This window comes from Arvicanthis niloticus, chromosome 3, assembly GCF_011762505.2.
Source record: "Arvicanthis niloticus isolate mArvNil1 chromosome 3, mArvNil1.pat.X, whole genome shotgun sequence".
In the NCBI taxonomy this organism is placed as follows: domain Eukaryota; kingdom Metazoa; phylum Chordata; class Mammalia; order Rodentia; family Muridae; genus Arvicanthis; species Arvicanthis niloticus.
In genome coordinates, this window is record NC_047660.1 from 64,728,130 (window position 1) to 64,755,883 (window position 27,754).

The following is a 27,754-nucleotide window of genomic DNA, read 5'->3' on the forward strand; positions in this document are numbered from 1 at the left end:
TGGAAATCACATGGTAGTTCCTCCTGCTATTTCTGACAGCAAGCAGCTTCCTTATTTAATTAGATGTTATCCTGAATCAAACTAGATTTTGGTATTTGAAGTACTAGGATGATAACTTTAAAAAGAAACAAGCGTGCTAAAGAGATGCTCCAGTGGGTGAGAGCACAGGCTTGCTGCTCTCGGGGTTCCCGGCAGTCACACTGGGAAACTCACAACTGTCTGTAACTCCAGATGCAGGGCATCTAGTGTCCTCTTCTCACTTCCGTGGGCACACAAATATACACAGCATACACCTAGACACACAAACACACACACACACATAAATAAAAATAAATAAGAAGCTGGGGCCTAGTAGAACATGCTTGTAATCCCAGCACTAGGGAGGTATAGACAGGAGGATCTTGAGTTGAGGCCAACCAGAATCGTTTAAGGTCAATCTGAGCTACATAGTAGGGTTACCTCAAAAATATATCATGCTTGGAAGACAAACATTAACAGATACACAACAAATATTTAGGTTGCTTCCAGTAAGGAATGTTTTGTTGAATATCTTTTCATGTGTATCTTGTCCAATTTATTGTCTTGCTTTATTTATTCTTTTAAAAAGATGTTTAAAGATTTATTTTATCTTATATGTATGAGTGCTTTATTTGCATATATGCCTAATAACATGAATGTGCCTGATAGCCATGGAAGTCAGAAGAGGGAATCCATCCCAGGAAACTGGACTTACAGGTAATCATGAACTGCCTGACGTGGTGCTAAGAATCGAATTCTGGTCCTCTGGAAGAACTGTCCATGCTTTCAACCACTAGGTCTTCTCTCCAGCTCCAAATCCAGCTTTTTGATTTGGGTGCTGTAAATCAGTACACATGTGTTTGTACAGCAAGTGGTCTCACTGACTGTTCTTTCCCAAGCTCCTCTGCCTTTTGCTGGTATTAAAGATTAATGTGCTCTATGGAAAAATTATTACTGGGTATATGAATATGGTTGCTTTTTGATTGTGTGTGTGTGTAAGAGAGAAAGACAGACAGAGACAGAGAGAGACAGGGTCTCACTATGTAGCACTATTATGTAGATTCACAGAAATCTGCCTGCCTCCCAAGTCCTGGGATTAAGGGATGTGTCACCATGCCAGACATGAATTTAGTTTTGTAGGAAAAACAACAACAACAACAAACCTTTCAGAAAAGAAGAGGAAAAGGGACAAAAGGTGTGCCTGCCCCCCACCCCCACCCCCACCCCCACCCCCAAGCAAGCACTGCTATGTTTCTCTCGGTCCTTCCATGCTTTGTCCTACTGGAGACAGAAGTTGGCCTGTGGTTCTGCAGTGGAGTAGATGGAAGGAGCCCTGGCAGTCAAGTGGACAGCTGAGGTTTGGTATCTTGGCTCCTGACCACCCTCTCCTCACACCTTTCAGAAAACGTCCTATTTCACCTCCGCTCTTGAGTGGCTCTAACTCCTCACTTTACTTGCCTCCTGCCTGTCTGATAAGTCTCCGTGATTGTGATAAGTGAAGAAACTCATCCCCAGAAAGTGGAGTAAAATCACACTGGCAAGAAAACACTGGGCCTCTTAGACAAATAAACTCCGTGTTCTCAAGGAAGGTTGAATTTGAAGCTCAGCCCTGCAGGAGTCCCGGACTCCAAAGGTAGGAAAACATCGCCCCCTAGAGGCCAGCCTGGTTATCTTCGACGGAGAGCGGAATCTCTGGGGTCCAGTAATCAGAGCTTGCCCCTCTCCATCATTGTTTTGTCTATCCTGAGGGACCTCAGGGGAATGGAAGCAAGGTTTCCTTAAACAGTGCGGGAGAGATACAGAATTGCACGAAATGCAATTTGTGTGCTTAGCGATGAAAGTGTGGTTCCGGCACCAAGAGAACAGGATTTTCACAATTTAAGTAGAAGGAGAGGCATTTTTAGTGGGTTAGGACAACAGGGGTTTCATTCTAGCTAGAAAGTACCTGGTTATCTTAACCTACTATCATAGATTCAGGAGCATTTCTGGGCACACTTCCACACGCCACTCCAAAGGCTTTGCTGTTTATAGAGTTTGCTTGGAAACCACAGAGACTAGCTCTGGAGTTAGTATGGTAGCCAGGATTCAAACAGCTGCAAATGCCAGGCCGGGTGGCTCATACTGTAAGCCTAGCGTTTGAGAGGCTGAGACAGGAGGATCATAAGTTTGAGGCTAAGACAGGCTATATAGAGAGCACTCACATAAAAAGGAAAGAAGGAAGGGAAGGAGAGGAGAAGCAACGAGAAGTGAGAAAGAAGGTTGCGGAAAGGAAGGAGGGAAAGAGGGAAACCAGAGAGCAGAGCAGAAAGTCTTCTAGAATCGGCACCAAATAGCAAAATTAAGCTGGGGGGAGGGGCAGTAGAACTGGTCAGGGAAGGTCTGCTCCCCACTTACTCTTATCAGGAGGACTGAGTTCTGAGGGAACTTACAACTCTTCCTTCCAGTAGAACCCCAGGGAACAAAGGCTACAGAGACCAGGCTCCCTTCACCAAAGGAGCCTGTTAGAGCGAGAGGGACTGAGGAATTTCATTACCGCACAATAATCCAGTCCATCAGTGCTGCCTTTAGCACAGAGAAGCCTCTTTCTGCAGCCGTCAGCGTAGACTCCTGAGGATCAAGGTGCTGAGATAAATGACGGCCCAGCCATCGCTCCCCCAACCCCCACAGGGTCAGGGCACACTGATGACAAAGAGGGTCAGAAATAAGATGGAGGAGTACTGTGAAACGCTGTCTTCTGCAAGGAATGTGGTTGTTGCACTAAAGAACTCATGCAGCTACAGCTCCTGCATAGGACCGGTCCACGGTGGAGCCAGCTGACATTCCAGCACGGGGAAGAGCTTCACCCCTAGCTGAGGAGCTATTGGCAACTGATGATTGCTGGAGAAGGGAGTCATTTTTCTTTGGGGGTGTGGGCTAGTACATTACCCATACTGTAATGGGTGGTCCCACACCCATGTGCATGCCGGAGGCACTAATTGGACTTAATGGGTTATTTTTTTATTGTTATTTATTTATTGTTGTTTTGCTTTTCGAGACAGGGTTTCTCTGCATAGCACTGGCTGTCCTGGAACTGGCTCTGTAGACCAGGCTGGCCTCAAACTCAGAGAGAACCGATTGCCTCTGCCTCCTGAGTGCTGGGATTAAAGGCATGTACCACCACTGCTTGGCTGGATGGGTTATTTTAAAATAAGACAGGAAAGTGGGAGGGAGGTGCTTTCAGTGGTCCAGGGAGATTGGGAGGGAGGATGAGAGTTGGATATGATCAAGACATACCGGATTATATTTGATATGTAGAAACATAGCAAAATGTCACAGAATACATTTAAAATATCAAAAACAAAAAAAAAAAAAACCAAAAAAAAAAAAACAAAGGAGGGGAGAAAAGGAAGCAGGCTGTACTGTGCATTGCTAAATCTGTACACTTTTAACTTATAGGTTAACCAAATCAACATATTAAACATGTTGTCACGCGGGTTCTGGTATTCATTCAGCCCTAAATTTGAAAGGAATATGAAGCTAGGGTCACTGGAAAAGGAGCTGTGACTATACTGGGGGCAGGACCAAGCCTTGGTTGTAACTCTTTTCCATAGAACATGGCTTTAACGGGCTAGAGATATGGCTCAGCAGTTAAGGGTACTGCTTGCTTTTGCAGAAGATCTGGGTTCAATTCCCAGAACTACATGGGAGCTCCCAATTGTCTGTTCTCTAGGATCTGATGCTCTTTTCTGGCTTTTGAAGGTACTAGACACATACATACATACATACATACATACATACATACATACATACATACAGGTGAAGAAAGCACTTACACACATAAAGTAGATAAACCTAGCAAAAAAAAAAAAAGCCAAGGGCTTTGAAAGTTTACTAGGTTGCAGACACACTTTATTTTTGTTTAAGAGAGTGTCTTTCGGTATAATCCAAGCTGGTCTTGAACTTGTAGGAATCCTCCTGCTTCTGCCTACTAAATTCTGGGATTACAGGCGAGAGCCAGTCTGCCCATCTTGTACATTTTAGTGTAGACATTTCCCACATTAAAGTAAACCTGGGAGCTGGAGAGATGACCTCTTTCAGAGATCCTGAGTTCAATTCTCAGCAACAACATGGTGGCCCACATCCATTTGTAATGGGATCCAATGCCCTCTTCTGGTGTGTCTGAAGACAGTGTACTCACATACATTAGTAAATAAATCTTTTTTAAAAAACCCTCAAAATGCCAGGCAGTGGTGGCGCATGCCTTTAATCCCAGCACTTGGGAGGCAGAGGCAGGCGGATTTCTGGGTTCGAAGCCAGCAGAGTGGTCTATAGAGTGAGTTCCAGGACAGCCAGGGCTACACAGACACAGAGAAACCCTGTCTTGAAAAACCAAAAAAAAAAAACAAAAAAAAACAAAAAACAAAACCCTCAAACCCCAGAAAACTGATCCTGGCATACCTCTAGGACTCCGGAAAGTGAGGAAGCCTGGATTACACAGTTGTGATCCCAGTTCAAACAAGCAAGACTCATACCTGTAATCCCAGCATTTGGGAGGCAGAGGCAGGAGGATCGTCATGAGTTAAAGGCCAACCTGAATTATATAGTCAGTTTTAGGCCAGCCTGGGCTACCTAGCAAGATCCTGGCTTAAAAACAAAATAACTAAAATTTATTAAATCATTTTATTTACATATATTTATTTTTATTTTATATGTATGAGTATTTTATCTGCCTGTACATCTTTGTACCAGGTGCATGAGGTGCTGGAGGTCATATGAGTGCATCAGATGCACCTCACTAACCATCAGAAGCTGAGGTACAGACAGTGAGCTGCCATGTGGGTACAGACCCTGGGACCTCTGTAAAAGCAGCAAGTGTTCTTAACCACTGAGCCATCTCTCCAGCCCCCTATTCATTTCTTTTTTAAAAGTCTATTCTACCTTCTTCCTTTTGTTACCTAGAGAGATGGTTGCCTGCCTCCCATCTGGCATGATGGCTATCCTGAGACCTCTTATGAAGCCTGAGATTGCCAACAGAAGAACCAAGAAGTTCACATGGCACCAGTTAGACCCATAACTGGTAAACACCAGAGTCACTGATGACAGAGCATGGACCAGAGCCTGATGCCTGACACTGTTACAGGAGAGACAGAGAACAAAGCACACACTGACTGAAGCTTCTAGAAGTTCTTGGTCTACAACATCCAGGATGTCAAGAGTACTGCTGATGTGCTGAAAATCTTTTTTTTTTTTTTTTTTTTTTCAATTTGAGACAGGGTTTCTCTGTATAATCTTGGCTGTCCTGGAACTCAGTAGACCAGGCTGGCCTTGAACTCAGAGATCTACCTACCTCTGCCTCCTAAATGCTAGGGTTAAAGGTATGTGCTAATACTACCCATCTCCTGGATCATGTTTTTGACAAATGCTATTGTAAATGTAAGGAAGAAAGGACCTTGGAATCTGAAAACTAGACCCTTTCTCATTGGGCTTTTCCACAGTTAGGCATCAGTTTACTCAAGATACACTTACCTCTGTGCTCTTGCCTGTAAAATGGACATTAATGACTCCTACCTTCCGGTTATATCTAGTGGACCGATACTTTGTAAAAAGTCTGACACATGGCAATAGTTAATAAATATCTGGCTGGTGTGTGTGTGTGTGTGTGTGTGTGTGTGTGAGAGAGAGAGAGAGAGAGAGAGAGAGAGAGAGAGAGAGAGAGAGATTGTGTAATCCCTATGAGGTAGGAGTAAGGGCAGAGAGAGAGAGAGAGAGAGAGAGAGAGAGAGAGAGAGAGAGAGAGAGAGAGAGAGAGAGAGATTGTGTAAGCCCTATGAGGTAGGAGTAAGGGCTGAGGTTAGCCAGCTACAGACACCTACAGAGAAATGAGGTGAGTGAAGCAGACAGACTAGGACCCAAGCCTGTGTTTGTACATATTTGTTTAAAGAAATGTTGTCAATGTAATATGAACATGCTCATCATTGAAAAATCGGAAAACATTGTTTTTTCCACATAGCTGAGGTCATTCTGCACGTCCCGTTTGTAATCGGTGTCATTTAATGGTGATATGATGAGCTCTCCCCTACATTAGTCAATTTTCTTTGGCAACATTGACTTTAATGGCTGCATAAGACCTCGCTGCATGGATGATTTACTTAACCATGGCACTCTCCATTATCTAACTCGCTTCGTGATTTTAAAAAAGCCTTTAAATGAGGGCCTGGAGAGATGTCTTCTGTGGTACCACGAGATCCAGCGCCCTCTTCTGGTGTGCAGAGGTACATGCAGACAAAACATCCATAATATATAAATAAGTAGTTTTGTTTTGTTTTTTTTTAACTATTACTAAGCATTTTTCTTGGTTGATCTTTTATCCTAGTTTGGGAAGATCGCTGAGGCTGCCTTCTAGAAGTAATTTATAGGGGTTGGGGATTTAGCTCAGTGGTAGAGCGCTTGCCTAGCAAGCGCAAGGCCCTGAGTTCGGTCCTCAGCTCTGAAAAAAAAAAAAAAAAAAAAATAGAAGTAATTTATAGGCAATATGTGTGGTGGTTTGGATATGGATGGTTCCCGTAGGCTCATAGATTTGAAGTCACCTGAGAGGACAGTTGCTGGGAGAAGAGAAAGACTATTGGGCTAGGGCTAGGAAAAAGGTCAAGGTGTGTGTGTGTGTGTGTGTTCATGATTAGGCCATGACTACCCTGGAATTCACTATGTAGGTCAGCCTGTCCTGGAACTTGCAGAGATCCATGTACTTCTGAAGGCATGGGCCACCACACTTGGCCAGATGATGTCTTCAGGCTAAGGTAGAAGGCTCTGGAGTCAGCTGACCTTGGTCTGATGCAGCTCACCCTTCTAGATGTCATTTTTTTCACTTGTGGGAAGAAAACATACTTCCTGTGTCACAGCTCTTGTGAATATGTAGTGATTTCCATAGAACTTGACACACCAAAACATAGCTTAGAGCTGACAGAGTACCTCATACCTGAGATTCCAGCATGCTGGAGGATGAGGCAGGGGCATCTTCAGAAGTTGGAGTCACTCTGTCTCAAAAACCAAAACAAACCAAGACACAACACTTAATAAATACAATTTGTTGATCTCATTATATTTTAAAACGTGTGTGTGTGTGTGTGTGTGTGTGTGTGTGTGTGTGAGTGTTCAGTCACATGGATGGAGGTCAGAGGACAACTTGTAGATTTTCTCCTACTTGGGATCAAATTCATCACCTCAGGCTTGCATGACAAAACCTTTTAAAAAATCAGCTAACAAAAAACTCCATTAGGATTGTGATTGAGGGTTGAGGACCCGTCTGGACAGACAGGGCATTTGTCCTGCAAGTGTAAGGGACAGAGTTCAGAGTTCAGGTCCTCAGCACCCACACAAAAGCTGGGGGTACAACAGCCTGTCTGTGACCCTAGCACTGCAACCAGAGACAGGACACCCCTGCAACAACCCCACTCAGCAAACGTCTGTGCCTCAATACATAAAGTAAGAAATGAATGAGGAAGACAGGCAACACCGGCCTCTGGGCTCCACACACGTGCATGTGTGCTCACACACGTGTGCCCACACCACAGTGTCTTTATTCTTTGAGACAGCATCTCATATATATCTCAGGTGCTCTCAACTTTGCTTTGTAGTAAGAACGTCTGATCCTCCTGCATGCTGAGATCACATGTACAGACTGTCATGCCCCCTGCTCATGCCATACAAACAGAACCTGAGGCTTTGTTCATGCTAGGAAAGTTCTGTACAAACATCCTGGCCCCTTTTTATCATATATACATGTGTGTGTGTGTGTGTGTGTGTGTGTGTGTGTGTGTGTGTGTATGAGAGAGAGAGAGACAGAGACAATATGATAGGGTCTATAATATAGTCCAGGATAGCCTTAAACTCAAAGCAATCCTCCTGCCTTATGCTCATGAGTGCCTTCCCAGTACCCAGTCTCAAAAACAACATGACATACATATATATGTATATTTAATATATGCATTAGGATATACATGTGTGTATATCCTTATATAGGACTAATATATGACTGTGTATATATATATATATATGAATATATATGTATGAATATATATGTATATATATCTCCTAATGTCAAATCTTATTTTAATTTTGGAATAAGCACTATTTAATTGTGTTATCACTATAGCAATATATGAATTTTTATTTATTATAAATACTTCAGGAGTTTTATATCCGTAAGACAGAACTGCTCTAGAGTTTTTATGGGTGCTGCTTTTGACAGATTTTGATATTGGATGTGTTCCTGTTTCATACATAAATTGAGGCGCTTTCCATCTTTTCTATGTTTAGCGCAGTCCCTGCTTTCTATTTGTCTTGGCAGATTAATACCATATAATAGAGATGACAAGGAGGAAAATGCAAATCGGCACAGATTATTTTGCCTCAGTAACTCTGCCACTTTCATAGCCAGAGGAAAGCTTTGATTGTAAAGAAGCAATTTGGAGCAGTGGGAGGGTCAAGAGAGCCATTATGGAGGTGTTGAGAGAGTGCTGCTGGCCAGGCTGCACAGAGGTGAGTGAAGGTAGGCCTCTCCCCAAGTCCAGTACAACAAAAAAGAGCAGTTAAGACTGACAGGAGGTGTTTAAACAAAGACAGTCAACTCAGTCAAGTAAAACAGTCTGGAGACGGAATTGGGGCAGCAGGGAGGGAGGGTTATCTGGGAGTGGGCACCTCTTCCCTTCCCTCCTTTCCCCTCCCTTTCCCCTCCCCTTCTCCTTCCTTCTCCTGCTCCTGCTCCTGCTCCTGCTCCTGCTCCTGCTCCTGCTCCTGCTCCTGCTCCTGCTCCTGCTCCTGCTCCTGCTCCTGCTCCTGCTCCTGCTCCTGCTCCTGCTCCTGCTCCTCCTCTTCCTCCTCCTCCTCTTTCCCCTTTCCTTCCAGAAAGGAAAGTCCCCAATGCTCCGCTCTGTTGTCATTACTGGAAAGGTAACCTTATTTCTTACCTAGATTATTTGGCCATCTTTTATGTCTGTCTTCACCCAAGCAAAGGCTCCCATCCTAGCTCATAGCTGACATCTGCAAGCTTCTGAAGTCAGGGGACAACTTTTGGGAGTTGGTTCTTGTCTTCCTCTTTGATAAGGGTTCTGGGTCACCAGATTCTCTGTGATGAGTGCTTTACCCATGAGCCTCCTCACTGGCCCAGGCCCTCTAGTTCAGCCCTTCTCTTCTTGCTCTACGAAGACTAGTAGTTACATGATGTTTGTTTGTGTTTGTTTGTTCCCCAGAGACTAGGAGAAGTTTGTAGGATAGAGCAAGCCGGAATTCCTAGGACCTGCTCAACACTGTGCTTCTGAGGTAGACAAAGCCATTTTTAATGGAGAGCAAAGACAACCCAGATAGAAGAAATTCAGCCCCACAAATGTCCAGAAATCAGAGGTTCTTTTAAAGACACATACTCTACAAAATTATTTTAACTAGTGGAAATACAGTATTTCACAGATTTTTTTTTCTTCTTTCCCTTTCATCCATGGACTGTTAACAGACAGTGGAACAACCACCTCTCGCTACCAGAAATGGGACCCCAGAAACAGATGGTCCACAGCCCAGACAATTAACTTCTCAAGAGAATACACCTAACAGGCTTTCTGTGGATGTGGTTTGCTGGGCACAACCGAGGCAGAGAAAAGCAAGCCTCCTTAACAAATTTTTCATCACTTAGATTGTAGGCAGGGAACTCATTTCCCACAGACAACCACCCACTGAAAAGATCTGCAGGGAGGAATTGCAAGTAAATTATTCAGATAGGCTCCCCTGTGGGTCAGGAACTGTAGCCCTCCATTCCTGAGTTATGAACATGGGCCATATAGAGGGACTTCCTTCCCAAAGTATACTATGGAAAATTGTCATTGGTGGATGAAGAGGGAAAAAGATTGTGTGTGTGTGTGTGAGAGAGAGAAAGAGAGAGAGACAGAGAGAGACAGAGAGAGAGAGAATGTGCATGTGTGTCTGTGCTGATTTCAAGAGATCTTCAAGACTGAGCTTCCCAAGTAGCAGAGACTATAGGCATACAGCTACACATGGGGGGTGTGGGTGTGTGGAAGATTAGTGTATTATGGAGAAGTCTGAGAAATCTCTTCCACCAGATGACTGAAGTCAACATTTATAGCTGTAAGGCATGCTGATAAAATGTACCCTTGACACTACGTGATGACAATGGTAGGAGGCAGATTGATGGTCTAAAGGTTGAGGCCAGCCTGCATTATACCATGAATTCCAAGCCAGCCTCAGCTACAAAGGGGAATCTGTTTCAGAAAAAAATCCAAGAACAGAGAAAAAAAGGGAGGGGTGGGGTGGGAGGAAAACAGAGGGAGGGGGAGAGAGAGGAAGAGAAGGAAAAAAGAGGAAGGGACAGAGGGACCGAGGGAGGGGGGTGTGGAGGGAGAGAGAAGACAGCAGCTCCTGCAGCCCATCTCTTATTGTCTTTCTTAGTCTAATCATGAGAAAAATATGAGACAAGTTCTAACGGAAGGGCATCTTACAATATGACAACAAGCACTCATCAAAATTATCGATTATAAAAAATGAAGATCATCTGAGAAATAGTCTCAGTCCATAGGAGCCTAAAGATACATGCAGCTAAATGTAATGTGTGTACTGCTTAAGGTCCTGGAGCAGCAAAAGGAAGGACGTGGGGGTTTGGGAGGTGGAGGTAAGGAGAGGGGAAAGGGGAAGGGGAAGGGGAAGGGGAAGGGGAAGGGGAAGGGGAAGGGGAAGGGGAAGGGGAAGGGGAAGGGGAAGGGGAAGGGGAAGGGGAAGGGGAAGGGGAAGGGGAAGGGGAAGGGGAAGGGGAAGGGGAAGGGGAAGGGGAAGGGGAAGGGGAAGGGGAAGGGGAAGGGGAAGGGGAAGGGGAAGGGGAAGGGGAAGGGGAAGGGGAAGGGGAAGGGGAAAGAGAGATGGTACAAAAGCATCTTCAACACCCTCATGGTAGGTTTTCTTAGTTCTCTGGTTTCCTGACTTTCACATGATCCAGGACTTCTTAGGGCACATCCCATCCACATCCTTTCTGTATTGCCAAGAGCACTGTCCTCCTGATCTCACTAGTCAAGACTTGCCTTCTAGAAACGTCCAAATATTGTCTGGTTCAGGTAATTTGGTTCATACAACCCTTTATTACACAGCATTCTCTAGATGTCCAGTTTAGCATATCCAGTCCCCAAATCCAATTCTCTCTGACCCTCCCACTGCAAGGACAAAGCGATGGATACCATCCTTCTTCTTCTTCTTCTTCTTCTTCTTCTTCTTCTTCTTCTTATTATTATTATTATTATTATTATTATTATTATTAATTGTTTTCTCCTGGCTCCTTGCTAGTTAGCTCCTGAATTATTTTCTTGCTTCTGCCATTTCCTTTTCCTCGTGTTGAGCAGCTGTTAAGAGGGGGAAACGTAGATTCTCATGGGCCTCCACCAGGCAGTTTCATGGTTCCTGGGCACTGTAATTTCTCGTGAATTTCCTTTTTCTGACGGGCGCGCGCGCGCGAAGATGTTTATTTAGATCTGTGTTTGAGACAGAATCACTAGAAATTAGTGGGTGACTTACTACACTCTATTTTTAAATGTAGCATAGCAATGAGACAAAGCTCAGTTTCATAGTCCATTCACCAAAATTTTCATGCTCAGAATAACTTGATTATACAAGAAACAGCTTTGAAGAGAGGAATGAGAAAGACCAGCATTAGATGGGTGCAAAACAGAACCAAGTTAGGACCTGAAAACTACAGCGTTAAGAGATAGCAGAGGATATAAACTGGTTGAGGGACAAGGAAAGAAAAACATTTTCAAATAGCAACACTGGGAGACGATTAGATTAGCAAGGGATGCAAATAAAGGAGTACCAGTCCCAACGAGCCAGCCAGGAGTCGAACCTGGAATCTTCTGATCCGTAGTCAGACGCGTTATCCATTGCGCCACTGGCCCGCAGACACTACAGGGCGGCCCAAAAATGGCACTTCAGGCTTATCCTGCAGGGCTGCATGGGACCTGTAGTCTCACTAGAGCGCTACAGATGGACCGGGCATTCTGGGAGATTGCAGAGCGTCACCAATGAGAGCCTGTCATTGGTAGAGCAGGGGAGCCACGCCCACGTCACTCTGCGGACTGCGGATTGGCGGGAGCAGCAGCTTGGTCCCTCCGCCTCCGCTCTGGAGCTGTAAAGACGCTCTGGTTGTTAAGGCGACTTGTCCCGCCTCCTGGGGACTGTTCTCCGCTCTGTGATTGGCCTCTAGTATCAAGGAATCCCGGCGTGGGCCGCGCGAGGGAAAAGATGGCGGCGATGGCAGTCGGAGGTGCTGGTGGCAGCCGCGTGTCCAGCGGGAGGGACCTGAATTGCGTCCCCGAAATAGCTGACACACTGGGTGCTGTGGCCAAGCAGGGGTGAGGGCCAGACTTCCGCCACAGGAAAGCGGGATCCAAATTTGGGGGACAAGGAGGGCAGACTAATCCCCTGCAGGGGATGAGGGCTTGAGACACCATTACTCCTTGAGTGGGAAAGACTTCGGCCCTAAGAACGAGAGGATGAAACTCTGGGGGGCATGTGGTCACCGAGTTAAAAAATCAGGGGAGTTATAGGGTAAATTTTAAAAGGGACGCACAGTCATTCCTTCTAGGGCCTTAGAGACTGGGATTATCCGAAAATAGAACTATAAGGCAATCGAGAGAAGAGGTTAATCTGGTTTGGGGAGGCATGGGCAGTATTGGGTCAAGTCTAACTTTGACAGTCCTGGAAAGCCAGTGAAGTCAGGGAAGAAAGAAAGCTACTTGGCTTGGATGTCCATTTCTCGTTTATTTTTTTCATGATTGCGTTTTGGGAAGAAATTGATGCACAGTGTAGTAAAAGTGATGAGCCCCAAGATGGGCTGAATTCAGTAGCCCGTGGGGTGACTGATGGCTTTATGGAACTGTGCAAAATCAAGATATTAAACCCAGTTGGTTGGATCTCTGGGCCGTCACTTTACATGATGATTCTGGGTCTGTCGCGGTTGTAGGTTTGATTTCCTCTGCATGCCTGTCTTCCACCCGCGTTTCAAGAGGGAGTTCATTCAGGAACCTGCTAAGAATCGGCCTGGCCCCCAGACACGATCAGACCTACTGCTGTCAGGAAGGGGTAGGGACCATCCCCTGTACCCCTTAATTATTAGAGGCAGGAATATCTTCTGCTTTATAGGACTTAATTCTCCTCCTCTGACTTGGTTTTATATTGATTAGCCCCTATGATAAAGATAACTCTTTTTTCCCCCCTTTTTTTCTTTCTAAAAGTCACAGTTCCCCGTTCTTCATCAGTCTATCCCTATATCAGAGAGAAAAAGTCTTGTTTTTCATCTCTACTCTTTATTCTCTGCTGAGAACTAGAAATTGAGCAAGAAAATGCCAACCCCCATTGAGTCTTTGTCTTTTCTTGGTTGGGGGAATGCAGACTGGAATACGCTAATTGTGGGAAAGCTTTCTCCATGGATTCATCCAGACTCAAAAGTGGAGAAGATCCGAAGGAACTCAGAGGCGGTAAGGCAGTTTTAATCTCTCCATGGGATCCTTTTAAAGGTCAGGCCTGACCTGGGTATTGTGGTACCTATCTGCAATCTCAAGCATTTGGGAGGCTTTTCCCACATCAGGAAGATAATGAGGGAGGATTGAGAATCCCATGCCAGAAGAAGAAAAGGAAATAAGTTAGTTCTGTCACTAAACTAGATTAGGACAGTAACCTGGTAAGTCAGGGTACAGTTAAAAGTGTCTGGAGCTATATGTGATGGTTCCACATCCATAATCTCAGCAGAGGAACATCTCTAACTCAGCAAACTGCCGAGTTCCAGGCCAGTTAGGCCACTCTAAGACCCTGTTTCAAAAGACAAGAAGTCTGGTTCTGGCTGCGTATGGCAGCTTACAGCTATAATCCTAGCACTCAGGAGAATGAGTGAGGACTGCCTCAGATTCAAAGTCAAGCTGAGTTGTAGAGAATTCCAGAAGTCTGGGCCACAATGTCAGAGCCAGTTTCTACTGCTCCTTACCTCAAATGTATTTGGTTCTTAGCTTTTAATGCTTTTTTTCTTGTCCTGTGTTTCAGGCTATGTTACAGGAGCTGAATTTTGGGGCATATCTGGGTCTTCCAGCTTTTCTATTGCCTCTTAATCAGGAAGATAACACAAATCTGGCTAGAGTTCTGACCAACCACATCCACACTGGCCACCACTCTTCCATGGTATGACTGAGGTTGTCTCCTGCTGTGTTTCATGATAGCTGTACCTTTTGTCTAGTTATGCTCCCAGTGCATTTGGCAGAATTGAAGTGTCAGTACTGTTCATCCCCAGCCCTGTAGAAAAGTGGTGTGCAGAGAGTTTGAGAACAGTGTATGGGGCTAGAGAGATAGCTCAGTGGAAGATCACTTGCCTAACATACATGAGCCTCTGGGTTTGAGTTTTAGCATTATAAAACAAAAGATAAAGAAAATACTTAGCTGGGCAGTGGTGGCACACGCCTTTAATCCCAGCACTTGGGAGGCAGAGGCAGGCGGATTTCGAGGCCAGCCTGGTCTACAGAGTGAGTTCCAGGACAGCCAAGGATATACATAGAAACCCTGTCTCGAAAAACCAAAAAAAACAAAACAAAACAAAACAAAACAAAAAAAACAAAACCTTAATTATTTCTATTTAAAATTCTATTTAAAATAAAAGACAAGCTAGGTATTTGCATAAAGATATGTATAAGATATTAAACATGTGTAATCATATTTAGAAAAGCATATAAAGATATTAACTTGTGATCTGGATCAAGATCTTTTGAGGGAGCCTTTCTGGACCTGATGAGTTCGAAACAGCGTTTTAACAGGGTACCTTGTTCATATGCAGTTCTGGATGAGGGTACCCTTGGTGGCCCCAGAGGACCTGAGAGATGATGTAATTGAGAATGCACCAACCACACACACAGAGGAGTACAGTGGAGAAGAGAAGACATGGATGTGGTATGTCTCCTTTTGCTGCTTTACCTGCTCGGCATGGGGTGAGGACTGTGGGGAACTAGTGGGGAGTGTTCCTGAGTTATAAGCCATATGCATTTGACAGGATCTTTCTTTGTTTCTGATTCTGGGCAGGTGGCATAACTTCCGGACTCTGTGTGACTATAGCAAGAGAATTGCAGTAGGTAAGTCCACAGGGTTCTGAGATATGAGTGGCCTCCTAGGAATGAGACTCAGCAGGCTGGGCATGGTGGCCCACCGCCTCTCATTCCAGAACTTGGGAATTGGAGGCAGGCAGATCTCTGTGAGTGTAATTTTTTTTTTCTTTCCGAGATAGGGTTTCTCTGTGTAGCTCTGGCTGTCCTGGAGCTCACTCTGTAGACCAGGCTGGCCTCGAACTCAGAAATCCGCCTGCCTCTGTCTCCCAAGTGCTGGGATTAAAGGTGTGCGCCACCACCTCTGTGAGTGTAATTAAAGCTAGCCTGGTCTATATAGTGAGTTCCAGGATAGCCAGGACTATGTAGATAGACCCTGTCTTTTAAAAAAAAAAAAAGCCAAACAGTGGTGGAGCATGCCTTTAGTTCCTGCACTCAGGAGGTATAGGCAGGCAAGCCTTGGCAAGTTTGAGGCCAGCCTGGTCTACAGATTGAGTTCCAGGGCAGTTAAGCCTATGCTGAGAGACCTTGCCTCAAACAAAAGTAAGAATCAGCAGTTTAGAAAGTTTCAGGACAGTCAGGGTTACGTAGAAAGACCGTGGCTTAAAAAAAAAAAAAAAAAAAAATTCAGCAATTTCAGGGCTGGAGAGATGGCTCAGTGTTTAAGAGTGCTTGTTGCTCTAATTTTGAGGACCAAAATTGAGATACCCAGACTCACATTGGGTTGCTCACAACTGCATATTAACTCTAGGTCCAGGGGATCTGGTGCCCTCTCTGGCCTCCATGGGCACCTGCACACACATGTGGTATATGTACATGTACACAGCACACACACATGAATAAAAATGAAAGTAAGTCTTAAAAAAGGAGCAATTTCACGAGGCTAGGAGTGTAACTCAGTTGTAGAACACTTGCTTGTCTGGATGCATGAAGCCCCTAAGTAAGAGCCACAGTATACATACATGTAATGGCATGTGCCTGCAATTCCAGCACGGAGGAGGAGGGAGAGGCAGAAGGGTCAGAAGTTCACAGAAAGTTCAGTGCTACATCGGGTTACATGAGACCCACTCTGAAAGTAGAACCAGCGCTGGTCATTCTGTTTTCATATACCAGTAGTCCCTGAACATGGGACGCAGAGGAAGGTGGGTCTCTGTGCCACGCCATCCAAGACTATACAGCGAGAACCTGTCTGAGAAAAGGAGAATGAACTGAGTGCCCTGTGTTAGCTGGGTATTTTGGCTGCTTTCCCTGTGTTCAACAGAAGAGAAAGAAATTGCACCCAGTAAGACAGGTTCCCTGCTCAGTAATAGGCGGTCTTTTTCTTCCTCTGTGTAGCTCTCGAAATTGGAGCTGACCTTCCATCTAATCATGTCATTGACCGTTGGCTTGGAGAACCCATCAAAGCAGCCATTCTCCCCACCAGCATTTTCCTAACCAACAAGAAGGGGTTTCCTGTTCTCTCTAAGGTGCAGCAGAGGCTGATCTTCAGGCTCCTTAAGGTGGGTAGCCATAGGGTTTCAGGGTGGCCCAATGGCACCTCCTGACTTAATCACTTAGATGACTTTTCCCTCTTTGGAAGAGGGACAGGTGATTGTTTTCTTTCTGGTTCCTTCTCCAGAACTTCTCTGATTTCTGGAGCAAAAAACAAACTTCCCAAGAAATTTGTTCTTATATAGTTAAAGTAAGAGACTGGGGTGTGGGGACACACAGCCTTCATCCCAGCTCAAGGAGGCAGAGGCAGGCAGACCTTTGAGTTCCAAGTCACCCTGGTTGCTTAGGCCAGCCAGGGCTTATTTATCTCAAAACAGATAGACAAACAAGAAGTTAAAGGTCCTTGTGCCCAGGGATCATCAGAGAAACCAGGAATGTTAAGCATGCAGGAGTGTTTTTTCAAAGGGAAGGAAGTGTAACCTGTTTTTTTATCCAGAAAGCTGAGAATTGGTGATTAACAACCTGCTGATCTGTGTTATCTGAAGGGCTGGGTCATATCTGTAGCCACCAGAGGCTAGGGGGACCTGGTTCACCTGAGAGGAAGGCTGGGAATGAAAGGGGAATGGAGGGCGAGAGAAAACATGGGGCCAAGACAACTATTTTAATATTTTGCTTTCACATATAAAGGGGAAGCCCCACCCCCAGAGTCTCTACTGCCAGCGGCTGGGTTGGGCTGGGTTGGGCTGGGTTGGGCTGGGTTGGGGGATAGCAGGCCAGAGGTGTCAAGGCAAGCTCAGCGGGGTATCCATTCTTCTTAGCTCCTGTAGCAGACTGCGGGGTCACCAAGGCTGCCAGCAATGTCTCCTAGGTCCTGTTGTTTTGGTCTGCTGTGGTAAATGACTTGGGCCTGCTCAAGGCTGTGGGGAGGGCACAATATCAAGCTCCCACATCCAGGATTGAAGGTGGCTATTAGCCTAAATGACCTCTCTATTCTTTGTATGACCAAGACCACACTGATCCTTAAGCTAATACCTGTAGCCTATCTCTAAAACACATCTTCTTGGAAGAAATAACATGTACCTTGAGTTGAATTTTGATGCAATTATGCTTCCTTGTGCACTGGGGATTGTATTACACCGGGGAACTTTCTACCAAAGTGTACTGTGTTTAAACATGCTGGCAATAAACTGCCTGGCATCAGACTCTCAAATTTGGTCCAGCCTAGGTCAGGATGAACTGAGTTCTCATTCTCACCTTGTTGTGGATTGTTTCTTGCTCCTGTGACACCTGGAATGACTCCCCTCACCTATGGTCCTTTGAGTCTGCATATGAGGACTTTATAAATTTATTTATTTATTTATTTTAAGATTTATTTACTTTCATATTTAAATTGGTACACTGTAGCTGTCTTAAGACACACCAGAAGAGGGCATTGGATCCCATTACAGATGGTTGTGAGCCACCATGTGGTTGCTGGGAATTGAACTCAGGACCTCTGGAAGAACAGTCAGTGCTCTTAAGCACTGAGCCATCTCTCCAGCCCTGACTTTATAAAATTTATGAAAGTCCTACCTCTTTTTGGTACTGGGACAGATGCTAGACAACTATTGGTATGGGTTTTATTTTATGTTGGGGCTTTTGGTTATACACCATAATATCTGAGAATCATGGTTTGTGGGCAGGCTCTGATGGTCTGACTTTTCTCACAGTTGGAAGTGCAGTTTATCATCACAGGAACTAACCACCACTCAGAGAAGGAGTTCTGCTCCTACCTCCAGTACTTGGAATACTTAAGCCAAAATCGCCCTCCACCCAATGCTTATGAACTCTTTGCCAAAGGCTATGAAGACTATCTGCAGTCCCCACTTCAGGTAGGTTTGGAGAGCACTAAAGGTGAGAGTAGGGACCACAGAGATGACTCAGAGTTCAGAGCACGGGCTTCTCTTCCTGAGGACCTGAATTGCTGGCTCACAGCTGTAACTCCCGTTCCAGAGGACCAGGTACTTGAGAGTACCTTTTCCTCAGGCACTGCCTACATGTGCACAGACATACATACAGGCAGAATATTTATGCACATGCATATTTTTAATTGAAAAAGACACAATAATAATTGTAATAATAGCCAGAGATGGGGACAAGAAATATCTCTTAAGGTCCAGGTGGATCCTACCTACACATTCAGGAAGCAATGGGAAATTTTTGATGTCTTGGCCATTTGCCAAATACTGGCCCACTTATTCTTCCATCTCATTTGTCAGCCTCTGATGGACAATCTGGAATCTCAGACATACGAAGTGTTTGAAAAGGACCCCATCAAATACTCTCAATATCAGCAGGTATGGTGTTGGCTTCAGGGTGGCAGAGCTCACGGTCAGTAAAGAAGGGCTCACAGCTATGAGGTTTTCTGTCTTTCCCCTCAGGCTATCTATAAATGTTTGCTAGACCGAGTACCAGAAGAAGAAAAGGAGACCAGTGTCCAGTGAGTACTTTCCTTTTGTTCCCAGGGAGTAGTATGTCTGCTTCTCCATCTTCTCAGTCAGCTTGACTTTCCCCTTTTCTTAGGGTACTTATGGTGCTGGGTGCAGGCCGGGGTCCTCTAGTGAATGCGTCTCTCCGGGCAGCCAAACAGGCTGAGCGGCGGATACGGCTGTATGCCGTGGAGAAGAACCCCAATGCTGTGGTGACGTGAGTAGCCCTGCTTGCTGGGCAGTTTGTCCTGGGTCCCAGTTTCCAGCCGAACTCTTCCTTACTCTGTTACCTCTGATTTCAGGCTAGAGAACTGGCAGTTTGAAGAATGGGGGAGCCAGGTGACAGTTGTCTCATCAGACATGCGGGAATGGGTGGCTCCAGAGAAAGCAGACATCATTGTCAGTGAGCTTCTGGGCTCCTTTGCCGACAACGAGCTGTCACCTGAGTGTCTGGATGGAGCACAGCACTTCCTGAAAGGTTTGTCCAGGTTGGGGGAAATCATGGCTGCAAACTGCTGCTTGCTAGAGTAAAAAGATCTACAAGTGGGTGAACTAGAGATTCTTTCCCTAAGTTCTGTGGGCTGAGTGTACCTGTGGAACATTTATCTGAAATGAGGCTCTGGTGTGATCTCTACCATGGGTGGAAAAAGTACCTTGGGCTTAATGTTCGCTGGGAACTTTTCTGGGGTGTTGTGATCCCCACCAGGTTAGAGTGCAGTCAGACCTTGCCTAGCGATATTCAGTAGCAGCGGGCTGTGTATGGGATTGTTCCCACAGGATTGGGTCACCAGGGACCTCATAGTCATCTTAGTTTGTGTAAGGACTGTCTTTTCACATAGCTGGTCTCTAGTAGCCCAGAATGGCTCTGTGTTGGGATTTTTTAACTTAGTAAGAGTAGAATTCCTGTGACCCAACAGTCTGTCCTTCCGCCACGTCCATAGCAGCCGTGGCTTGTTCTGTTGTTTGAGCCTTCAGCTGATGCAAAAACGCCATTTCCCTCCTTTTGGGAACTGATTTGACCCTGTTGCTGTGCAGATGATGGTGTGAGCATCCCTGGAGAATATACCTCCTTCCTGGCACCCATTTCTTCCTCTAAGTTGTACAACGAGGTCCGTGCCTGTCGGGAAAAGGACCGTGACCCTGAGGTAAAGAGTTGCTTTTCTAGAAGAAGGGACTGTTCTTTAGTCCTCTCTACTGTCTTCCTCCAAAGCCGATGAAGGTGAAAAAGAAGCTGGGATTGAAGAAAGTGGTTGAAGTGAAGCAGTGTTTTTATTTGTTTATTTGATGCTGGAGCTCCAGCTTTCTTGGTCTAGCTCCTGAAGTTGTCGCTTTCTCACTCCGGACAGGCACAGTTTGAGATGCCTTATGTGGTTCGGCTGCACAACTTCCACCAGCTCTCTGCTCCTCAGCCCTGCTTTACCTTCAGCCATCCCAACCGAGGTGGGTTCGTGCATGGCTGCTCTGACTGAGACGGGTGTGGGTTTCCCGAATCTGTGTCTCTGCTCCTAGAGTGCTAGAGCTTATTCAAGTTTGCCAAGTTGTTCAGGGTTTTTGGCCCCTTGTCATCCATCCACATCTTTCCTGACAGATCCTATGATTGACAACAACCGCTACTGTACCTTGGAGTTTCCTGTGGAGGTGAACACGGTGCTTCATGGCTTTGCAGGCTACTTTGAAACTGTGCTTTACCGGGACATCACTCTGAGTGAGTGTCTGGGACAGTGTATGAGCACATCATAGCGTTGGTGACTCTGGTTCAGGCTGTATGTTCTTGGGGGCTGTTCCACAAAGCTTACTCTCTGATTCCTCCATAGAGCTTGTTAGCTGAGTTACTAGTTGAGGTTACTGCCAGTCCAGCACAATAATTTAGTGGGGAGCCCAGAGTTCAGGAATAGAGGTCTTTGATTCTTCATTTTTATGACCACAGAAGAGACTCTTCTCAGAGTAAGGAAGAGGGAGAGTGGAGACCTCAAGGTCTCCATTACTTTGTCTCCACAGGTATCCGTCCAGAGACTCACTCTCCTGGGATGTTCTCATGGTTTCCCATCTTCTTCCCCATTAAGGTAGGAGTCACCTCTAAGATGGTAGGTTGAGGGATAAGTCATGCCAGTGGTGTTCTGCTCCTGTCCCTCAGCTAGTTGGTTGTGACCCATGTTCTGTTCTGTCACTTGCTCTGTGGTCCTGTTGGGATTACCCAAGTAAGCTACCTGGACTCCCCACATCTCAAACCATTCTTGTCCAGTCTTTACCTGGAAGAGGGATGAATTTTACCACTTAATTTGAGTTTGCCTTTCTAAGCCCCTCAGTGCCTTCCCACTGCCCTCAGGTGAGAATCTGGAACCATGTTGTAAGAGTTGGCTCGGTGGATTTTCCTGCCTCCCAGGTGATGTCTCTGGGTTTTAGTCCTCTCTGCTTTGCCTGTGAGGTTCTTTGCTCATGTCTCCACGCTGCTAACTAATCTAGGTTTCCTGGAATATCTCTACCATCCGGCAATTTTCCCAACCTAGAATAGGCTGGCTTCTTCCTAAGTGCTTTCATGGCTCCCTGAACATGCTCAGTGTTTACTGTGTCCTTGTTCACTGTCTGGGGCTTCTGTATTTTGACAGGGTAGGTAAGTTTTATGAGGGTCAGAATATTTTGTTGTATTTCTCTTTTGTTGTTTAGTTTTGAGAAAGGGTTTGGAATTATAGCTCATGTTGGCTTTGAATTCCTGGTCCTCTTGCCGCAGCCTCCTGAGTGTTGGCGTTATAGGTTTGTGCCCCACACTTGGCTGTTGATTATCTAATCTCTGTCTGTCCTACCAACACTGCCAACCCCAACCTCTGTGTCTTTCCTATTACAGCAGCCCATCACTGTGCACGAAGGCCAGAACATCTGTGTGCGTTTCTGGCGATGCAGCAATTCTAAGAAGGTGTGGTACGAGTGGGCGGTGACAGCCCCAGTCTGTTCTTCTATTCACAACCCTACCGGCCGCTCCTATACCATTGGCCTCTAGCCCTGCACACAGTGTCAGAGCTTTGGAAGCAGCTCTGAGTTCTCTTCCTACAGCACAGAAGGTGCAAAACATCTACTGGTTCAGTTCATCTGTGAGACCCTTACCTGCCAGCGAGGAACGATCCAGTCTGCTTTCCTACTTCTCTCATGGTGGCCAAGGGGTAGGCATTCCAGGACTGCCAAGCATGGTGGTGCATACTTTTTATCCCAGCACTCCAGAGGCAGAGGCAGGTGGATCTCTTTAACTTCAAGGCTAGCTTGGTTTACCTAGAAGTTTCAGGCCACCTAGGGCTACAGTAGTGAGACCCTGTCTCCAAAAAGAAAAAACAAAAAAGAAAAAAAAAAGAATTACAGGACATAAGCCAGCAGCAATCTTCAAAAGCCTCTGGCTAGGGCTGAGGACTCAGTGGCACTGAATGACACGGCTTCGGCAGGTGCTCGGCCTCCAGAGCTTCCCAGGGGTCAGGAGAAAAAGCAAAGGCTTGTGCAAGAGCCCCGGGAATGTGTGCATGAACACTTGACTTGCAGCCTTCTCCTTGCCTTACTCTGTTGTTGTTTGGATGGTTTTATGTCAGAAGGAAACAAATAAAGTGAAGTTACGGCCTCTGCTGCTTTACCCCACTACCGCCTGCCTGTTTCCTACACCTCACTTGAATCCCAGCATGTTAAGGTCAGTTTCTTGCCTTACCTGAGACCCAAGGAGACCTAAGAAACCTGGAATGGTCAGTAGTAGCGCATAGTACTTAGTGGGAATGTGAGGTTCTAAGTTATGTTCGTGTTGTGTTCCGTCCTCATGTGTCAAGCCTTCCAGCCCCAACTCCGTCCCCAGGACCTCTGGATGTGTGCTTTCTCTGTACGGTCCGTTAGGTCCAGTTGCCTATTTTTCTAGACACTTTGCGGATATGACTAGAGCTCACTAGCTTCTGCCTTCCTCAGGATAGATTGTTAGGCATCTCCAGTAAAGTCAGAGTAGTTAGTCCAGTTGTCCATTTTGCAGAAGGAAAATTTGAAGTCAGTACAGTGAAGTGTTGCTACCTATCCAAACATCTCTTAACAGCTGGTAACTTTTGGGGGTAGTGCAGGGATTGGGCAGCTGAAGTCGCCAGGAGTTTTAAGAAAGTGATGGTTGGCTCCATCAGTTCTTTTTAGAGCAGAATACTGCAGTATCCATGTCAGCAACTGAGAAATTACCTGTTTACGTTTGCAATAGGGGGCCATGTATGGTCTGAAGCAAACAGCAGTGTAGTGACGGAGTCTGTGGCAATACTCAAGTCCCAGGGAGTGAGGTCAGGAGGGACAGTCTGGAGGGTGGGTAGCTGCCTACCCAGGATGGAGGTATGGGGCCCTACAAAACCATATCCAAGAAAACAAACTACCCTCAAGTCAGTAGGTATGGTCAAGATTGTCCTCTGTGGGTTCTGCCTAAGGTGCTGAATCAAGTGCCTGTTGGCATCTATATCTGGAGAAAGCAAGTGAATCTTCTCTCCGTCCGTTTGCTTTCCTTCTGTAAGTCACTTAACCAGGGAGTTTGTGGTGAGCATCTCTCAAAGATGCCTTTGCTTGAGTCCTGGAGAGGTTAGCCCATCTCCTTGGAGGTTACTAAGAAACATTTGAGTTTGGCTCCTATGTAGGGCTTTGGCCAATGGAAGTTCTATCTTGAGCCTTTGTTCTGGCGGATCTTTCAGTGCATGCCATGGTCTGGAAAGAGGAATCTAGCTGCCATGGTACTTTGTTGAGAATATAGAAAATAGTGGAGCTTTGGGGCCCCCACAAACCTGAAAGAACAGAAAGAACCTTTGGGACCAGAGTTGGTGAGAAACCATGTAGGGCTGGGTACCCACTGCCACTCTGTCTGACAATGAATACCAAGGGATTGATGTGGTCCCAGGTCTACTGCCTGAGAAGTTTGCCCAACAGGAGGGAGCCTGGTAGAAAGGGATTGGGGATTCTTCCTCAATTCTCAGTCACTGGAAAGTCTATGTTTATTATTGTATTATTATGTTTATTATATTATGTTTATTAACATATTATCATGTTAGCTTTGTTGTTGTATCTGTTTTTGTTTTTTGCTTCCCTGGGCTTTTAACTTCCGCTACACATTCCATTCCTGAGGCCACATAGACAGAAGCACTGGGACAGGATTTGCAGAGATGGTGCCAACCAGCAAGTTAATTTTTAAATTTAATTTTTGTTACTGAGATGGGTTGTATGTAGCCCTGCTGGCCTGGGATTTGAGATCTACCTGCTTCTGCATCTTGACCTCTGAGATTAAAGGTTTGGGTCACTAAATTTGGCAGCTGTGGACTATTTTTGAAGAGTAGTCGTGGCTCATTATACAACACTGCAGTCTCTAAGGCAGTATTTCTACTTCCTAATCATGTTGCCTTAGAGGTGTTTGGCCCAGGTCAGTGACATCACCCAGGAGATGGTACTGCCATTGTCCCTCAAACTCCAACATTAGGTAAATTCTCCTGAAAGTGGCTGATTGGTTTTTTAAGCATTCCTCTGCCCATTGGCAGTGTGGCCTCATATGACAAAATCCAGGCATTGCTATGACTGTGGGTGGCCGGTGTGATTTTTGAAGCAAGGATGGAAGACCAGCCTGCCATGCATTGTGGATGGGACTTAATGCCCCTTGAAGGGCCAGAGAAATGGGTCATCTGTTAAGAGTACTGGCCCTGAGGTTTTTAGGGGGCCTGGGTTTAATTTCCAGCATCCACATGGTGTTCACAGCCTCCCATTAACTCCTGTTTCAGGGGATATGCTGTCATCTGAGCTCCATAGGCTTGTACATACTGCACAGACATGCAGCCAAAACACCCATACTCCGTAATTAAGATCTTGACTCATAAATTAGGGCACTGAGAGATCTTGACAATTACCACCTTAAAATGAATAATATTTAACTTTACTGCTTTTAGGACTTCTAGAAAAACCTAACTAAACCCAGTGAGATTGTCAGGCCAGGTAGGGTGAGGTTGAGGGAGGAGGATCAGTTGAGTCCTAGAGTTCAGGATTACAATGCATTATACCACTGATAACCACACCAAGTTTTCAGCATCAATGTGATGACTTCCTGGGGGTAAAAGACCACTAAAATTGCCTGAGAGACAAACTGACTCATGTCAGAAATGGAGTGAGTCAGTAGTGGTTTGAATGAAATGGCCTCAAAAGGCTCATATATTTGAATACTTAGCCCCCAGTAGGTGAAACTGCTTGAAAAGGATTAGTAGGTGTGGCTTTATTGGAGGAGAGATGTCATTGGGGGTGAGCATTTTTTTTTTTTTTAAAGATTTATTTAGCATTGGTGGCCCACGCCTTTAATCCCAGCACTTGGGAGGCAGAGGCAGGTGGATTTCTGAGTTCGAGGACAGCCAGGACTACACAGAGAAACCCTGTCTTGAAAAACCAAAAAAGAAAAAAAAAAAAAAAAGATTTAGCTGGGCAGTGGTGGCACACGCCTTTAATCCTAGCACTTGGGAGGCAGGGGCAGGTAGATTTCTGAGTTCGAGGCCAGCCTGGTCTACATAGTGAGTTCAGGACAGCCAGGGCTATACAGAAAAATCCTGTCGGGGGGGGGGGGGGGGGGGGGGGGGGGCAAAAAAAAAAAGGAGATTTAATTATTTATTTTATGTATGTGAGTACATTGTAGCTGTCTTCAGACACACCAGAAGAGGACATCGGATCTCATCTACAGATGGTTGCAAGCCACCATGTGGTTACCAAGAATTGAACTCAGGACCTTTAAAAGGGCAGTCAGTGCTTTTAGCAACTGAGCCATCTCCCCAGCTCCTGTGGGTGAACTTTGAGCTTTCAAAAGCCCATGCCATTCCCAGCTAGCTCTCTGACTCCAACTTGTGGATCAGGAAGTAAGCTCTCAGCTACTGCTCTATCCCCATGCCTGCCTTCCTGCACCTCTACTATGCTCCCCACCTTGACAGTCATGGACTCACCCTCTGAAACGGTAAGCCCCAATAAATTCTTTTCTTTTATTAGTTGTCTTGGTCATGGTGTTTTGGCATATGAATAGAAAAGTAACTAAAATGGTTCAGAATTTACTTTCTGATTAGTAGTGGGGTTATGCCTATAAATAGCCACTATACCCCAGTCTGGGCAACATAGTAAGACACTGTCTCCTCAGAACAAAGTCAAAACCAAAAACCAACCAACCAACCCACCAAGCAAACAAACCCCAAGACAAAACAAAACTAAACAAAACAACCCAAAACCAAAACAACAAAAAAACTCTGAGTTTGTTTTTCAAAATAGGGTTTCCCTATGTAGCCCTGGCTGTTCAGGATGGTCTTGAATTCAGAGATCCGCTTGCCTCTGCCTCTCAAGTGCTGGGATTAAAGGCATGCACCACCATTTCCAACATGCCAGTTTATTCAAATTAGCAGCAAAGGAGTTCCTACTCATTGAAACATCATAGTGTATTTATTTATAATAACTATTAAACAACATAATCTGGGATCACTCAGGTGTATATTATCCATGGTTGACAGAAATGTCATGTGGTGCATGACTGTATGTCTATGCTTAAAATGCCTTGAATGGAAACTTCATATACACTGTTTGCTTGTATAGGATTATCAATTTCAATGAAAGATTTTTATGTTCTTGGGAGAATTGCCTCCAGATCCTTATGTATACTATAAGCACACTGAAATACACCCCTAGCTCCTTTATTTTCAGACAGAGTCTCATATAGCCCAAGCTAGCTTTGAACTTGGTATGTAGCTGGCCATGACTTGAACTTATGATTCCCCTGCTTCTACCTATTGAGTGCTTGATTTCGTGGGACATGGTGTCTGATTTTCCTCAGGGATGGGGATAGAACCTAGGGCTTCCTGTTTGCCTGCTGGGCCACATCTCTAGCCCCAGCTTTTAGCTCCTTTAATCAAAAGCTTTGTGTATGTGTTAAGATTCATGCCATAGCCCAGGCTGCCTTCAAACTCCTTGGCAGTCTTGCTTCAGCTTCCAGAGTGCTAGGATTATAGGTAGGAGTCACCATGCCTGGCTAAAGTCATAAATATTTTCTTGAAGTCATAAGTATTTTATTTAGAGAGAAATATAAATTCGTTTTGTTTTGTATGACCTGTGTGGTATATGCACCAAGCAAGATTTCCTAGCTGGTTTTACTGTTCTCTACGTTATTGCTTTATGACAGGGTCTCTTGTTAAACTGAAAGTTCACTGTGTGAGCTAGGCTTGTGGGCTGGCCGTTGGGTTCTCAGGATCTGCCTGTCTCTTCCCCCAATGAGAGAGCCACAGGAGAGTGTAGCAGGTGCTGGAGATTTAAACACAGGTCCCCATGCTTCTAAAGCAAACCCTCTTACCCACTGAGCAGTCTCACGATCACCCCTAGTTTTATTTATTTATTTATTTAGGATAGGATCTTATGACCTTGAACTCTCTCTGTAATTGTGGAGGTTCTTTCTTTATTTTTTTTAATTGAGCTGGAGCAATGTGGCATTCCTCTTTAATCTTAGCACTCAGGAGCCAGAGATGGGCAGAACTCTGGGAGTTTGAAAACAGTCTGGTCTATATAACTAATACCAGGACAGTCAGGGCTAAGTAGAGAGGCCCTGTCTTGGGGGTCGGGGGGAAGAGGATTGGTTGTTCTTCCAGAGGACCTGGGTTTGATTCCCAACACTACTTAGAGAGCATAACGCACACATGGTGCACAGATGTTGTTAGAGTTTAAGGATCGCTGAAGGAAGACCCCGACTCAAATAATATG

General features: G+C 45.3%; 1 protein-coding gene and 1 non-coding gene across 2 annotated transcripts; one reads left to right on the forward strand and one right to left on the reverse strand.

Annotated features, from left to right (window-relative positions):
• Nucleotides 1-11,863: 11,863 nt before the first annotated feature.
• Trnar-acg (transfer RNA arginine (anticodon ACG)) lies at nt 11,864-11,936 on the reverse strand. The gene has a single exon. It is a non-coding gene; the product is annotated as a tRNA-Arg (tRNA).
• Nucleotides 11,937-12,227: 291 nt separating this feature from the next.
• Prmt5 (protein arginine methyltransferase 5) lies at nt 12,228-22,633 on the forward strand. Its single transcript, XM_034497883.2, has 17 exons — nt 12,228-12,392; nt 13,004-13,122; nt 13,432-13,517; nt 14,077-14,211; nt 14,858-14,970; nt 15,100-15,149; nt 16,455-16,618; nt 18,260-18,421; nt 18,809-18,886; nt 18,971-19,029; nt 19,113-19,235; nt 19,321-19,496; nt 20,054-20,163; nt 20,365-20,458; nt 20,607-20,723; nt 21,017-21,081; nt 21,861-22,633. The coding sequence occupies exons 1-17, from the start codon at nt 12,283-12,285 to the stop codon at nt 22,011-22,013; spliced, it is 1,914 nt and encodes a 637-aa protein (XP_034353774.1). The 5' UTR covers nt 12,228-12,282; the 3' UTR covers nt 22,014-22,633.
• Nucleotides 22,634-27,754: the final 5,121 nt, after the last annotated feature.